At 43.1% G+C, this 17,116-nt stretch overlaps 1 protein-coding gene across 1 annotated transcript; it reads right to left on the reverse strand.

The window, feature by feature from the left end:
* Positions 1–68: 68 nt before the first annotated feature.
* Positions 69–16,776, reverse strand: FAM241A (family with sequence similarity 241 member A). The gene is made up of 2 exons (XM_042797006.1): positions 16,624–16,776; positions 69–3,854 (listed from the first exon to the last, which is right to left on the reverse strand). Exons 1-2 carry the CDS (start codon positions 16,738–16,740, stop codon positions 3,609–3,611), a joined length of 363 nt encoding a protein of 120 aa, XP_042652940.1. The 5' UTR covers positions 16,741–16,776; the 3' UTR covers positions 69–3,608.
* Between the last annotated feature and the right edge of the window lie 340 nt (positions 16,777–17,116).

Genomic DNA, 17,116 nt, shown 5'->3' on the forward strand with positions numbered 1-17,116 from the left:
GGGCCTACCACAAAATTTTGAAAGGAGTCAAGTAACCTTGAACAAAGCACCACAATTCACGGTCCTCATTGATAGCAATACTTTTTATTAGAAAGAATAGCAAAGTGCTTTCCATTGGATTAATTTAATATGGAGTCTTTAAGAAAAATGATTTTTCCTTTTTATATGGACAGTTTCAATGTGATGATTTTTCAGTGCAAACAGGGTTCTCCAAGATTTTCCTATACGTAGAGTTTCCTCTCTGTACACAGTAGTTCAAACATTTATGCATTTCGTGGGTGTGAAACAGTCACTACTGAAGAGCCCATCCTTTAAAAAACAGAGGTTACGTAAAAAGCTTCCAATATGTTACACTAAACAACAGGAATTACATAATTTGTTGCTTAACACAGCTTTAAGGAACATAATTCCTTCATACAGTCTTACACACATGCATAAAGGTGCTTTCAGTTCTATCAAGAATAGTCATCATATATACCAATATAAATAACTATCAATTTTTACCATATAAACAACAATGTCCTTTTTTTAAAAAAATTAAACTTCTTTTTTTTTAACTAGGGAAATCCTTTGAATGCTTGGTGCTTCTTTGGTCTTGAAACTCCATCTGGATGAAAGGAAGAACACAATGCAAGGACTGTTCATCCACTCCCTCCTCACTTTTGGCACACATTTATGATCAGATTTCTTTTGACACATATATGCATCACTTCACCACATTCCATTTGCCACTCTTTATGTCTGACTCTATCCCAGTTCCCCTTTTTTCCTTAACTCCTCTTTCGTTTCCTGCAAACAACAGGGAGCTAGTATAGCAATAGCACAAAATTAGGACAGATGATTCGGTCCATATTCTTATATACACTGGAATGTATGAAACCAAACAGGCGAGGGGCATCTTCCATGTAATACATTATTTTTCATTTTCAGTCAACCTAACTCCATTAGGAGGGCTGTTTTTCCAGGTTTTTAAAAATTAAAAACTTCTACGAAAGACAAGATGTAGTAAATTACCCTGAAGAGAAACCATATAAAACATTCACTGTATACAATCTTAGTCCAAAAGCTCCTTTCCCTAGAGTACATGTATACAAGCATTGAAAGAACAACAAAAATTACTTAATGAGCAAAACAGTCATAGTTATGCACATAATAAAAGGTTACATGCATATAAACAATGTCCTCAGCGAACCTGTCAGTCACACCCTTGGTTCATTATTCCCCATTCCTTACATACAGAGCAAAATCACCATTTCAAGGGGATACTGCATGCCATCTCACAGCACAGTGTCTTTACACAAGAGTACTACTGCAACAAGGACATCACAGAGACACTTCTTCCTACAGGACAAAAGGAATTGGATGAGATCCTCTGAACAGTAACTTGACTGTGGGAAGAAACGAAGGATTCTTTTTTTTTGATGGTAAGATTCTTTTGTAGTACAGCCCTTATACAGAAGGATACGCACAAACCCACCATTATATCTATACAAATATGCAAAGGTGTAAACAGATTTTCTGCCTTCTAAGGGACTTCAAACAAAACCGAAGTTTACCCCTAGGCACTTATGAGTACAGAGCTCCCGCCTCGGGGTTCAGCCTGTACCTGCTGTTTGCTGTCAGTAACAAACCCCTGTATCCAGGATCACCTCCTGCTGTCAAACGCTTCCCTGCCACCAGCACAACTATTTGACTAGGTGCCAGCCAACACAGGCTGCCATCAAACAGGCAGGGGGGCCCCAGTCCCGCTCCCCTGCAGTGCTGCCGGTTCAGCAGGGCCCCTCGGGTCCACAGTCAAGGTCATCTGAAGATCTGGGGAGGAGACCTGGCTCCTCAGAAGGTAACTACACATTCATTAGAAAAGCACAGAGACGTGTCTACAGATGGCATTTAGGCACATAAAGACTTCCAAGGAGCTGGGCCTTCACTGCCCTAAACAACAATTATTTCACTAATAGGAAAGTCTGTAAGGACTGGGGCCAAGGATCCTGGAAATAGAGCCCAGCGACCAGCATGATCCATGTAGGCATAAAATCAGCCTTGAGAATCCAGTTGCAGGACTGGGACCATAGAGAAGTTCCCCTTAACTACAAAAGTCTCTGGGTAAGACAGCATTTTCAACTAATCTATTGTTGATCTCTACTAGTATAAAAATGTTTAGGAAAAAAAGTCACTGCAAAAGTAATTTTCTGTAAATTCCACATCTTCTATTACATTTCTTTAAGTAAATGTATAATTTCACTCTACCGCAGATGAAGTTATTTTTGCAATTAAGTTTCTTACTAAAAGTAACGTATAGCAAATATTAAATTGGTAGCCTATTTGGTAAAGATTCTGTCTCATTTTACTGTTTTTCTTTAAATGAGAACATTCAACTTAGAAATATTCAATACACCCCGGTGGGGCTCCTGGGTAGGCAGAGTAAATTTTACACCTACTCCTGAATGTACATATCCTTATTCTCTGATTTGTATTGCCCATGGCACGCACCAACAGATACGTATTTTGGTCGCCTAGCATGGAAATGAATCAGTTAAGACTACTAAATAAAATGACCACCTGATTTCAACTACATTCTTGCCCTGCATGAGGAAACAGGTTTGATTTGGTTATGTACACAAAGCTGCTAGCTCGTGTTGGGTCCACACCACAGCAAATTAGGGAAGCGTTAAGAGATCTGGTTTGATAGCTATCTGGTTGTTCACACACTTCACACACGACCCAGAGGAAGCAGCTAGTATTCTAGCATTGCCGTCGGGAATGGCAACTCTCCAATACTGCAGCTGTAACTACCTACAAAGTCCATGAATTATCCAAATGTTTATCTTCAGAAGGAGGGCTGGGGGAAAGAGTAAGTAAAAAAAAAAAGGAAAGAAAGAAAAATACGAGCAGGAGCCAAGTACACTTCCAAAACCAAGGCAGAGCTATGTATGTTAAGACCATTTGGCCAATACAGGACTGCAATTCCTCCTAAAAAATAGCTGAAGCCTTGTGTGAAATCACTAATATTAGTATAAAAGCATTTTGCTGGTATACCTTGTTTCCTGGGGGAAAGCTTGCTATAAACGATACTAACCAAAGATGCTTTTGTGTTGAGAAGTTGTATTCACCTTATGAACATTTGTCATTGTAGGTTTGTTAGCAAACCTCCCTTGTGCAGATTTAACTTTTCAGCAAAAAACTAGAAAATTATGCAGATTCAGGGAACAAACTGTACACATACACACTCCCCCAGTGAAACAGGACAAACACATCAAGCGTCCTCTTAAAACCAGACAGGAAATTTTCACTATACAAAGCAAGTACATTGAGTGAGGGTGGGGGAACAAAAAGCCAATCCTTAGACTAAGGCCCCGAGAGTGCAGAAAATAGTACATTGGAAACCATTACATTATAAACATCATCTTTTTTGCCCTTCAAAGATGTCATAGGGCACTGCTGACTTTGCTTAAAATATGTCATTTTAGTCCTCCATCACCCCAAATGTTGGAAGTTCAGCAAAATGCAATTCAAAGCATTGCAGCTTTTCATGTGTCACCCATTTACTTAAATCCACTGACATAGTGACAGTGTTGAAATACATCATCCGGACAGCATCTATAAAAATTCTACTGTTGTACATAAATAATGACAAGGCACAGAACAGCAACCAGTCCAAGAGCTTGTAGGCCAAGAAACCAGAGCATAACCCAGAAGAATATAATTATTACAGGTTCTACTATCCGTTCTCCAAAGTACATCCTCGTGAAGCCTATTCTGATAAGGCTTTTGTTTAGTTCACCAAAGAGAGTCCCCATCTTTTTATAGTCATCTATTACAGGTTCTGCGGTGTGGTTTCTTTGTTCTTGCTGGACCTGCAGACAAAAAAATTAGAAAACACGTTGTACAATCATTTCTTATTACTGTGATTCTGAACAAGTCTCAGTTGTTTCTGTATGAATGCGTAAAAATAAGATGTACATGCAATAAAGCTACCCCCAAATAGCTTGTGACTTCAGCACAACATTACAGATGACACTCCCTTGTCCAAACTTGGGACATCAGAAGTGACACTACAAGCATATGACAGCCTGTCTTCCCTTCAGAGGCCACTCTATAAGGGTAAAGCTCTCCCGCTGGTCATACATCTTACCTGTCTGTGCAATGTGGATGTCAGGGCCATCAAAATGGTATTAGATGCCTGTAATTTCAGGGAGGGGATTTGACGGAAGTAGATTTATTCTAAATTATTTCCAGAATAACTTCAGAACCACAAGAACGATACAAAACTATTAAGCACAAACTATAAGGTATTTTGCACCAAAGCCCAGGGAACTAAAGGGCTACTATCACCACTGAAAGAGGGGCACTGGATTCGACCAGAACGAAGGCAAACATCCATCCCGATGTTGTCACAGAAAGCCACGGAAGTCAGGCAAAGGAAGACAGACCCAAGGACTGCACAGATGCAAGGTGGTGGTACAAAGGAGCAAGGGTAGGGGGAAACAGGTTCTGCGCTTTTCCCAGAAAGAAAAATGATAGGGCTAATGCATAGGAAGGCAGAAGCACATTTTTAGATAAAGACACCATGTTTAAGAACCATGCGACTGCAGAAAACATGCGACTGTTTCAGCATGTAAACCGTAACTAGAATAGAGCTTAAAATCCCATCTCTCATTCTCCAGTACCCAGAGATGCTTTGCACAAAACCTTACTACCTTGTGCTTGGGTATGACAGGGCGAACACGCTTTCAAGATGATGAACATGAGCTTTCTAATCCTTCCATTAGGCAGCAATGAAACACATGCAGCAGATACTCATCAATATTTCAGTCAACTGATCAGTAAGTCCAACAAATTGCCTGCAAATTCCATGTGCAATTAGTCTACTCCTGGATTCAAAGCAAACACATATCTTTAGTTCTGTCAAGGATGAAAGCTATTCTGAGACCCTGGTTATACAGCATGGTCTCAGCAGAGAAACAGAAATTTCCTTCCACAGCAGTGCCAGGCTCTCCATTAGAGAAAAAGTAATAAAGTGAATTCCCATTCCCACAGCAAAATATCCAGCAAAGACCAAAGGAAGCTAATATTTTTTTTCTAGGTCAGATTTTAGGCCACAATGCAGAACCTTCTGACTAAATGAAGGTTAGGTAAAGTACCAAAGCTGCTACTGAATAAAAACTCCAACAAAACTCCTTACAGTACCTCAGCTGTGTGTGCTTGTGTATTTTTACTTTTTTTTTTTTTTTTGCTTATTCATAAAGATTTTGGTTTAAGCTTCAGTACTGAATCCCAGGAAGGGAGGGGCGCAGGAAGCCTAAATAGTAATGAATATTGTGTTCAATTTTTCTGCGGTTTTGCAGATGAGCCTGAACGTGGAAAACTGCAGTGTTGGAGGTTATGTACTGGCAGCCACTGCCTTGTCTCTTTTCAGCCTGCTTCTCAGGCTGAGGCCATTTTCTCCCCCTCACTGGCTATGGAAACTCCAGTTTTCAGCATTTTGGCTTCAACTGTGCTTTATTTAATTCAAATAAATGTTGACTCTTCATTAATTCCAGTATTTCAAGATAAGTCTCTTCAAGAAAGGCAAAGCCTCTTGTGAGCCCCTGCAGACTCAGCAGGGCAGGGGGCTTGCCACCCCGGGGAGCACAACATTATTGCAAGAACTCTCATCCCACTATTCCCAAAGAGCAGAGGGAGACAAACTGTTAGCCTAGGTGATATTTTGATCACAACAATTAGGGAAAAGAGAAACCACATGCTGGGAAGGGAAAATATGTTTATTTGCACACAGAGACCACAGGGAGCATGTGCCTACGGGATGGTGGCGGAGGGGATGAGAGCTCAGAGACCACTTCTGCGAGAAACAGCTAAAGTGTGCAGGAGAAATCACTACATTTTCTAGCGAGGTAGCTTAGGCTTTGAGCCAGTGGCCAGTACAACCAGGAGGGCGGAAAACAAACAAATTACTTCTTTGCCTCTGGATTATTAATGGTTCTTGGCAACGGCCCAGGAGGTCGCCAGCAGATGCAGGTCTCTCCGGCCCAGTATGTGACCACACCAACGTCTCTACTGGTACGAGGCAGCTGTAAGACACGGGATCTCCCTGGCAGCTCCATCCTGCTTTGATAAGCTAACAGCAAGAAGTTGCACACAGTCTCTTAAGCAGGGTACAGAGTACTTAGGCTGTCCGGGTCTTTTTTTTTTATTTTTTTTAAGCAAGACTCACCCTTTCCTTCTCAAACAAGGGTAGATGCATGAATCCCCATAGCGATTATACAAAGCAAGCTACTAGGCACAGAGACTGACAACTGTGCGTTTAATTGCAAAAGAAGTGTCAAGTTATTTTTCCAAATATTTTCAAGAGCTTACAAGAATCTTTCAGAACGATCATGGAAATTCTCAAGATTTCAAAGTCTGCTTCAGTTAATTCACGCTGAGTGTGTCTTGCCTCAGGCAACTCAGCAAAAAACTAGTCAAGCTGAAAACAGATGATCAGCCGTAAAACACAGATGGCATATTTTTCTTTACTACTGCATAGTATTTCACATGCTGGACAAATACGTTTCTTCAGAGGTATAGCTAAAATAGAACCCTTAATGCAAACACCAGTAATGTTACAATACTCCAAACTACTAAAAAATACTAAGTAAGCTTTAATGTTGAAGCTAGAAGTTCCCTCACTAATTTTCAGGGTGATCGTAAACCAGCATGCAGTCCTGCACGTGTGCCAGTAGCATTCAAAGCATAACCTTCAAACCAAATACTTTTTTTTTTTTTTTTCCCCAAAAGTACTTCTCTAAATGTTTTTAGAAATTGGCTGTCTTCAGCAAGCATACAGTTCCCAACTGACTCTTAATTCCATAGGACTATCTTCATACTAAATCTTGCGGAATCAGCCTCAAGCTAGACAGAGACTACCATAACAGAAAAACACGGAAAGAGAAATGTACCTATTCTGAGCAGCACACACCCCACCCCCCCACCCACACAGCAAAACAGAGCTTCCTCATGTAAAAGCAAAGTAAGTTTCTGTTTCAAAGTTGCTAGTTTTAAAAATCAACAACCCAGCCTTGGCTTCATAACTTCTAAGAATTTTTTTGCATATCAAGAGGGAGTGGAGTTTCTTTAGCTGCACTAGCCCCAGGGAAGGCATGCTTTCAAGACCTTTACAGCAGCTCTCTTTCTCATAGCTAAAACACATACTATGCAGGGGGCACCTCCAGACTTCATTTCACCATAGAATGGTTTGGGTTGGAAGGGACCTTAAAGATCACCTAGTTCCAACCCCCCTGCCATGGGCAGGGACACCTTCCACTGGATCAGGTTGCTCAAAGCCCCGTCCAACGTGGCCTTGAACCCTTCCAGGGAGGGGAGGGGACATCCACAGCTTCTCTGTCTTCAAGAGGAGAGTTGCTCCATCACCTTGATCATTCTTGTGGCCTCCTCTGGACCTGCTCCAGCTGGTCCATGTCCTTCCTGTGCTGGGTGCTCCAGAGATAGACATAGTACTCCATATTCCATTTCATATTTAGTTTCTATTTTTGACTTTAAACTATTTAAAATTAAAAACAGAGTTATCATATGAAACAGAATGAAGTGTCTAATCTGTCCCGTTGCTCAGCACGTATGCACAATGTTCTTCACAAGCCTACTGCTCTACCCAAAGGCTCCCAACAAGCACCCAGTCCCCTCTTGTCTCTTCAGATGTTTGGTGTTATAAAATTTCTCTCCCTATTCAAAATGGTATTTTCTTCAGCTGTTGTCTGATGTCTCCCACCATTCACCGTCAAAAGTCAGAACTCCAAGATTCAAACTGAGAAACTTTACTATGGAAACTGTGTAACCAAATTTATCCAGCTGTTAAGGCCAAATGGCTTAGGGGCTTGGATGTTTTAAGGAGAACCATGACGTGCCCTCTCAGATGCAGGATGCCATAAAAGGACCTTTTTCCAGAATGAAAGTCTCCGAGGAGGTCGCAGAGGAGATACTAAACACAAGTTCTGTCCACTTCCAGCACAGCTGGTGCTCGAACATCCCTGAAGTGCTTCTGAAAAAAATCTCCCATGTAATTGAATGTTTTCCTGGACTAGCTTTAAAACAACAGAGAAGGTAAAGTCAACTCAGCCTACTGAACCCAACAAACATCCGGCTGTGGCTTCACCAGTTATGTTTGTCATCAACATAACACACAAAATTACGCATATTCTGACCACTAACTACTCTTGCTTATGGCAAACTTCCACCAAATTCACTCAAACTCTGCTGCCTAAATCCAGGAAAGCATATGGTAAGCCACGAGCAGAGGCCACTCCACACCAGTCTGACAGCAGGAACTTTTTCTTGCTTACCCCCTTCCCATCAAAGGGTGTTTTGACCATGCAGAGAAACACGAGATCCCATCAGAACATACGCCCCATACAAAGAAACCATCTTTGCAATGATTCATGTACTACTCACTAAGAGAGAAGGATGAAGTTAGCACTGAACTTTTCACAGTCATTTATGTCGGCACCTCCTAAGTACAATGCAGTGAGTTCAAGGTCTTTTCCCCTCAGATTGCTCAGAGCACACAGTTCCTGCCCCTGACCATTTGCAGATCACACCAAGTAACTTTGCCAAGCCCTGGGAGGATGCAGAACACAAACAGATCTGAAGGGGTCACAAACCTACTCAACATGCTTGGGAAGTTATTTTCCTGTGGCTAATCAAAGACAGCATGGAGGCACAGATTTAGCTTCTTTTTTTTTCCTGCTATCAGCAATGCTAGCTCACTGATGGATGGTATCAATGATGTCCTTGCACAAGGACTAGATGTCTTTACACAGTGTTGCCAATAAGCTCTGCTTGGAAGTCCCTGCAGCTTCTTTTAGGGGCACGGCCACTGCTGCAACACTTTCCTCGGCAAGCGATGCAGCCTGGTGCCCACGCTCAGGACACCCCATCTTTGCTGGCCATGGGGGATTTGCTGGCCACGTGCAGATCACACGTGGCAAACTACTGCAACATCTGTCGGCAGGTGAATCTCTGTGTGCTGAGGGTTGCTACCCCCGCCAGAACAACCTGGGCCTCCCGGGGCTCATCCCTGGAAAGAAGAAAGTGGTCTGAAAGGAGGGACCCACGCTACTCCATGGCATGGGTGAGGTGCTACGGGGCCACCAGGGAAGGAAGCAGTGAAACGGCTGGGAGGACCACAAGCTGAACGGCTCTGAAGTGACCACAACGATTCTCAGTCCTGTAACCTCATCACTGCACCAGCCCTGAGGAGAACAGCCCTAGTTACGGTCTTGCCTTCCAGGTATTTCATCTGCAGCAGCTTGGTCCAGAGTTTTCCACACCTAACCTAAGTAACTTGAGATGGTTTGTTTAGTTCGGGATCTTTTTTGCATGTATGGAAAAAAAAATCCTAAGTAACCGACTTGAGCAAAATAATTGGATGAAGTTCAACTGCCTTTGTTCTGTGGCAGAAGGAAGCGGATGAACATAAGGAACCCGGTCCACATAAAGATTCAGGTTGTTAGAAAAAAAAATCCATTCAACTTTTCTGAAGGTACAAGGTCCTTCAGAACAAACCAAGTAACTTCCCTCCTCCGATCTTTCATGACTAATGAACTGAAGAAACCCCAGCAGTCTTCTGTTGCTCAGACAACTTGAAAATTTCCTGCTCCACACTCAGCTTGACAATACCACCAAACCGAGTACAAGTCTCTTAGTTTCTCTTTTATTGCATTAACTACCTAAAAGGGTTCACAAATGTGAACTCCACCAATGGAGGAAAAAAGTCCAGTGGAGAAAAATGACTGCTCTCTATGTAGAAGTATGTGATTTTACAATTGAAAAAATGCTGCTGGGCAAAGAAGGCAAAGAGAGAAGGGAGCAGGAAAAAGGCATCCACAAAGTCCATCTCCAAAACAGAAAAGCAGCGTCTCCAAATTGTTTGTAACATACCTCAGACCACAACTGGTCACGTTTACAGTTATAAAAGAAAGAAAGAGATGGCATATTTAAAGTAATTATTTCCACATTACATAGAGAGGAAACCTATTTTGAGTTTAGTAGCAAACACATGCTTAATGACATCTAAATGTGATGTTAAAAAAAGGATAATAAAGAAATGCAGGGATATTGTATTTACATACCTACCCACATATCTTCCTGTTTTTCAAGTAAAAAGTTTCCTCTGCAGCATTTAATTGCTCACTATCTCACTATCTATTTTACTCCAGTCATGGTTATTTTTACTCTAGGGAACAGGTGGTGTGTCTGATAGCTGAAGCCCATTGACACTTAAATGTCAAAAAAACTACTGAGATGTGACTTTAAGAACATGCTTACTGAAAAATACTCCTATATTTTTGAAAGCTGGAACATTAACGTTCAGAAGAGACAGCCTCACAACGTAATTTCTTTTTAGAGGATGCAAGCTAAAACTGAAAATACTTCAAGCTCAATCTTACAGAAAAATATGAGAAGCAGGTAAGCAGATGACAGAGATCAGGATGGAAGAAACCACAAGTTCCCTCCCCTCCAAAATAAGAGACCAACTTCTACTGGGTGCAGCCAGGGACACGTACCAGCCAGCAGACAGGTACAGGTACTCCACAGTTAGGTAGCCAGCCCATCTGATGGCACAGCATATTGCCATGGACAGGCTCTGGAGATTTGTGGTGAACTGCAGATCCCCACGTCGTGGGCTCCTCTTTCCCCAAACCACAGCTTCACCCTACCGCGGGGCACCCACGCGAAACCCTGCGACGCACGGGCTGCCTCCTACTCCTCCACATATGCAAACTAGATGGTTTCGTTACTAGTAACACCTGGCATGTGACCAGGATTTCACCCTGCTTTCTCATACTTAAAAAGACTTCTTATGTTTGTTTAAAAGAAAGTGAAATTTGCCCAAGAACGGCAAATAATTTTACCAGAAATGTTTCTGATTTTCTTCCTTTTCTATTATAGCAGGAAGAGAACAATATCCCTTCGCATCCTTTGCTAGCATGAAACTAACGATTAGTATTTGGCCTTGTAAATATAGGCAGTAAAAAGATCTTGACACTTAGCCAACAGACTATTAAGACAATAAAATTAATTTCAACTATCTGGAGGAAAAAAAAACAACAACAAAAAACAAAACAACAAAACAGAGTCATCTCTCTAGGCTGATTTTATTCTGATATTTGAATATGAAAAGATTAATGGATTAGGAAATGAGAAAAAAATCATACCTTACTTGCAGATGAAAAACAAGGCAAAGAAAAATTAAGTTTAACTTGTTCCCCTGGGGAAAAAAAAGGCAAAGACAAGAAAACTAGAAAAATTCTTAATACCAAAAGTACTTTACAACAGCTACCAATAAAGCAACATACTTAGATGGAGTTTAAATAAAAAAAAAAAAAAACTGCAAAACAAAGATTGGGTTAACGTTCATTTCACAGCAAGAATCTAGACACCATTTATAAAATAGAAACAAGATGTTGCTGCTTGTTTCTACAGAAACATAAGAAAAGCAACTGCACCAGATTCCCTTTAGTCAGCTTTTACAGCAACTCAAGTTCAGGATCGGCAGTTGCTAGAACAAACTCTGAAGTACCAGGAGTGATTTCATGTTAAGGAGATGAAAAGGCTTTTCCAGTTACTGAACTGGTGTGTGTGCTGATCAGAGAAGGCTTCAAGAGCAACAGAGCTTCCCTTGATAAATTATGTGTTGAGTCCCATAATTTCAGAAGTAAACTTCCCTACTAGTATGGCACCAGATGAGTAAGGGTCACAGACAAGCACCCAGCACGGGAGGGTTGGAAGGAGAGGAAACTTGCCTGGCCCTGTGTTATTATCTGCTGCCTCTTGCCAACATTTTAGGCTGCTGTTTACATTCTTCCTTACGCTCCTACTACTGTCCCTGTAACTTGTTCCCGTCCATGCTGCAATTTTACATAGAGATCAAAAGCAAATTCCGATCCATATTTTCCTTACACCTGCAACATCTAATTTCCATAGGATTTTGTTTATCAAGGTTCCCCCACTAAAACTGGTCAGCTTGACCCAGCAAAAGGCTTGCAATCCACCGTATGTTCTGCATGATGTCAATGCACTGGCTTGCTGAAAAGCAACAGCTGTTAATGCTGTCTTTTAAGGAGAAGAGATTTCTATTCATTTCTATCTCCGGAATACTTTTTTCTTGAAGAAAATGGGATCTTCACATTACTCAAGCAGAGCATGCTATCCTGTCTATTGTAGGTGCTACAGGTATGTCTGAAGGGGTTTTTTGTTTTTCTTTGAATGCTGTCAAGCCTCAGAAAACCCACTAATGCCTTTTAGAAAGTTATTATCAGGTATTATTTTGTAGTTATGAACCTCTACAGCAGAGTTAAATTAGGTATAGAGCCCAAACAAATATGGCATTAAGCCCTCCCTGTCAGATACTCCTGTTTTCAGTCTGGAAACAAATCCCAACAACTGCAAGTAGGAAAACCCTACAATTTTCAGCTTATCTCAGTGTGGAATAAATTAGAAATAGGTTTCCAGCCTCAGGCACCACTGTTTCCACACATACAATTTTACTTTAAAACATTCTTGGCCTCTACTGACTTATGACTGAAGTGATACTGTTCCAAGTAACACAGCACACATCCATCCTACAGTCCAATGAACAATTAAACATTTAGGTGAGGGACACCACAAGGCTGTTGATACTATCCTCTAATTTTGTTTCTGCTCCTTCTTTCCAAGCTGAAGAAACAGTAATGATATTAGAAACTTACTCAGAAAGTTCAGAACTTGAACTTAAAGATATCCATACCTATTCAACATAATTCTCAATGGGAGACACCAAAACTCTTTTGTAATAGCTCCTCTAAGTCTGAACCCATCTGTTAGAACATAAAATACTCCACTTAGAGATAAAACAATGCTCAAAATAATAATGAAACATCCCAAAGGGCTACAAACTCAGGTTAATGAAAAGGTGATTGTCTAAACGAATTTATCTCCTTGCAAATACACGTATTGCATATTAACTCTGCATTTAGACATTTTCTAGAAGTTTTAGCTCAGCTGTCAGACAGCACTTTGGATTCTGTGTATCCTAAACCAGAGTGAGGTGGAGATCCTGGCCTCACTGAAGCAACTGGAAATTCTGCCATTGCCTTCAACTCAGACTGAAAGACTAAAACCATAAATGCCCAGACAGACAGTTTTCAGTACAGAAGAGAGGCACTGTGCCACAGCTTTCAGGATCTGCCTGCTGTAACACAGCTTGGCCTCACAGTCCCTGTGGATGGACCGGGTGTTGTGTCTCCTGCTAACACCACCCCATGCCCTACTGTAACGCAGGACTTTCGCTTCACCTCTTATTATTACACACTCGCACACACTCCACCTTTCTATTCTTATTTCATGATTTAATTTATAGGTGTTGATGAGATTTTGACTGCAGAAATATGACAAAGGCCAACCTATTTTAGAAAGTGGGTTAAGAAGGGAGATTTCAGGTCCTTAACTCTAGCAATGTTGAAAATACAGGGCAACTGGTGCGTCTGACTAATAACTATCAACAGTTAGGAAAAAATTGTGAACTCGGAGGGTGAAGCAGCTACCTACTCCCATGGCTTCAGAAGCAGCTGAATTTTTCAGTGCCTTCACATGCCACTTGTGAACACCAGCAATGCAATACAAGAGAGGTGGAAGAAACTACCCAGGTTCCACAGTGCTTTGAAGACTAAGGCAAGCAAAATTATTCTCATCTTTGCATGCAAACCTACAAAGGATATTAATCACATTATCATCCAGTTCAGCGTTTAAATCCAATCGCTGAAGTAGGTTATTCTATAGTCTACGGCAATAATGAATTCCAAAAGCTATGTATAACATTTAGTAAAACAGCTTTCTATTCTTTTAAAAATGTACCTGACAGTAATTTCATTAAGCATGTCCTTGCTGACATAATAAGCCTCAATAGAAAATTAAAGCCAGAGGGTTTAGCATTAAATAAATAGACCTATTTCCAACAGACCTATTTCCTATAGAGTATTCTCTTTTAAAAAAATATTAAAGGATGTATACATTATTATTTAGGTCCTTCCTGTCAGGAAGGTATTCTTTTAGCATCATGTTACCAGATATGATCTTAAACAAACTGAGTTTATTTTGGAGGAAATGGAAAAACAAAACAAAACAAAAAACAAATCACACCGAGGTTACCAGCCCCAGATCCTCAACTAAAAAAAAAAAAAAACAAAACAAAACCAAAAAACCTCAAAAGTCAAAGCAGATTTTGCCCCATTTCTTTTGCATTGCAGGTAAGACTAGGGTGGTGTGCACACTTGTACTTCAGGAGTGACCGTAACACAGGAAAGCGGAGGCCGAGGACCAGTGGTCGCGTTAGCAGTGCAAACGCCCTCAGCAAAGCCAGTGACAACGCGAGGGGCTCCTGGTCAGGACCCCCCCTGGAAACAGGATTCCTGCCCGCTGGAATGGCAGGGTTCAGCAAAAATCCCCCCCAGGATAGCAGAAAAGGCAGGGGGAAACCGATTATTTTGAAAGAAATCTGGACACACTCATCAAAGCAAAAAAGCGACAGCACGTGACTAGGCTTGATGAGCCAGGAGCCCCTCCAAATCAAGCTACGTGCCTGTGCTTCTCTTGAACGAGAGAATCTGGGACGTTATGTCAAAGTTTGCAGCAAGTGTACACACCGCTAACTCCTCACCTAGCCTTAGTCTCCCCTACACATAAAAATAAAATGCTATTTATCAAACTACAATTCTTTTTACTGTTATTTTATACAACATTCACATTCTCTATGTATATTAAAGTCAACTGATATTCCTTATTCCCAAAACTAGTTTATTCTTTGTCCAGCTGCTGGCACCTCAATATGCAGAAAAAAAGACTCCACACTATGACCGAAACATTTCCAGTAAACAGGAAGGATTTCATCTTTCTTCCTCATGGTCTATTTAAAATTTCTGCCTCACTACCCTAACGTTATGCCCCAACTTGTCAAAAAGGGCCACGATCACTACCCGTGCCTGAGAAAAGTGGGAAGAGAGTTTGTCAGCCAAATGTGCCTGTGGCCACCCAAGCAGTACCTTTACCAACTTCATTTTCATACATGTTTAGGCAACACTGGAAAGCAGTGCTTCAGCCCGTAACATCCCTCGAAACCATGTCGCCACACTCCTCACCGAGAGAGAAGCGGTGATAAGCTGCAGGGAGCTCTCTCCTTGGTGAGGGATTGCAGCTAGTTTGAGAGCAGTGACATGCAAGACGATCTGATGCAACTTTTTAACGTCTCTTTTCAGGCAAGACAGCTGCTGGAACCAGCGAGTATTTCCAACTCTCCTGCACTACCCTGCAGAAGGGCTTGTGGACACAGAGAAGGGAACTGCTGCACCTCTCAGCGCATCCAGCCTTACCCTACATTCAGGTGTGTGCCCTGCTCTGCCCCATTTATCTAGAGGAAGGGGCAAGGAAGATGCACTGATTTACCTAACCGGCCACCCAGTGAATTCTCACATGCCAGCATCCTTCCGAAGTGGCCCGCTTCTAGCTGTAACATCAGGCAAGTTCCACCAGGCACTTTCAAACGTTAGGCTACTCTAGCTGTGAAAGGGCTCACTTATGGTTGAGTGAAGTCAAAACCATCTCTTAAGAATTTTCAACCGAAATGTTTAACAAATTAAACAACAAATTAAACAACACTGGAAATTAATTTGGGATGTACTCCAGCAGCTGTTTGCTCCTGTGCAATTATCAGTGCTAGTACATTTCTCTTACTTAACCACTCAAGGCATACAGAGTGGATCATTACATTTAAGTATTTAGTATGAGAAAGGTTGTGTTTTTTCTTTTTTTTTTTTTTTTTTTCTTTAAATGAAACATCAATAAAGTTGCGTTAAGAATACTGCCTTTGTCTAAGTACCTGGACAATGCTGTCTGCAAAACAGAGTGCGTGGAAAGCCATTTTACAATTAACAACAGGGAAACGTACATGGCTCCTTTCATTCCCTAAGCAAAAAGCCCGCTCCCAATCCCCACGCCATAAAAATGCACATCCTGAAGAAAGCAGGCAAGCCAAAAAAAAGAGTTGATATTTTTTTCCAGTTACAATGCATTCAATCTCACAAGTAATAAAGAGATTGTCAGCTTAAAATACTTAAGTGAGCAATCTCTTTAAAAGAAAGGCTGAGAGGTGAACTACTGGGGCACTCCGGGGATGGCAACAGCACCTCAATTATTTCCAGCGAGACGTTCACACGGGGACGCTGTGCAGGGGCCACCGTGGTACCTCTGCTCCCACCCTCATCCACGCGGACTAAGCGTCCGGGGGGGGGTGGGAGGAAGGCCAGGCGGCCACCCGCGGGGGACACTCCCGCATCACGCGGGGGCAGCCCCCCACGCAGCCCGGCCGGGTTGCATAAGCCCCGCCGCAATGGAGCGCTCCCCGGGAGCGGCTCGCACCACCGCCGGGCTGTAACGGCGACGCCACGGAAGGGGGGAAGCTAAAGGCGCTGACGGTTTATCTCCTGGCAGGCGGCGGCGGCAGCCCCGGGGCGGGACGCTGGCGGTGATTTGGGAGGGGGGGCAGCCCCCCTCCCTCCCCCGAGCCGCGGCCCGCCCGGCCCCCCACCCGCCGGCACCCACCTGCTCCTCCGGGCGCCGCCGGTGCCGGCCGGTCGCTACCGCCGCTCCCCGCTCGCAGTCCCCGAGGGGCGGCGGCGGCGGCGGTGGCGGAGGCGGCAGCTCCGCCGCCGAGCCCATGGCCCCTCCGCGCCCCGCGGAGCCGCACGCTGCTGCCCGCCGCCGCTGCCGCCGGGCGGGGCGGGGCGGGGCGGGGCCCGGCCGGGCCGTCACGGGGCCCGGGGGGGCGGCCCCCGGCACACGGGGCCCGGGGAGGGGAGGGAGCCGCCGGCTGCTGGGTCCTACCTCCAGCCGGAGCCGCCGAGGGCCTTCGGCCGCAGAAACCGCTTGCTACTAATTAAAGCACACACCACCCCCACCCCCGACAGCCGCATTTCCCAAGCTTTTATTGGAACTATGAAACGCCAGGTGTTAATAAAGCGTTAATTTTCAACCTCGCTCCTTGTTGGTGTGTCTCTGGGGCTGGCAGCCTGAAACGTGGCACTCGCTGCTCTTC

Source organism: Tyto alba, unplaced genomic scaffold, assembly GCF_018691265.1.
Source record: "Tyto alba isolate M040663 unplaced genomic scaffold, T.alba_DEE_v4.0 Super-Scaffold_23, whole genome shotgun sequence".
In the NCBI taxonomy this organism is placed as follows: domain Eukaryota; kingdom Metazoa; phylum Chordata; class Aves; order Strigiformes; family Tytonidae; genus Tyto; species Tyto alba.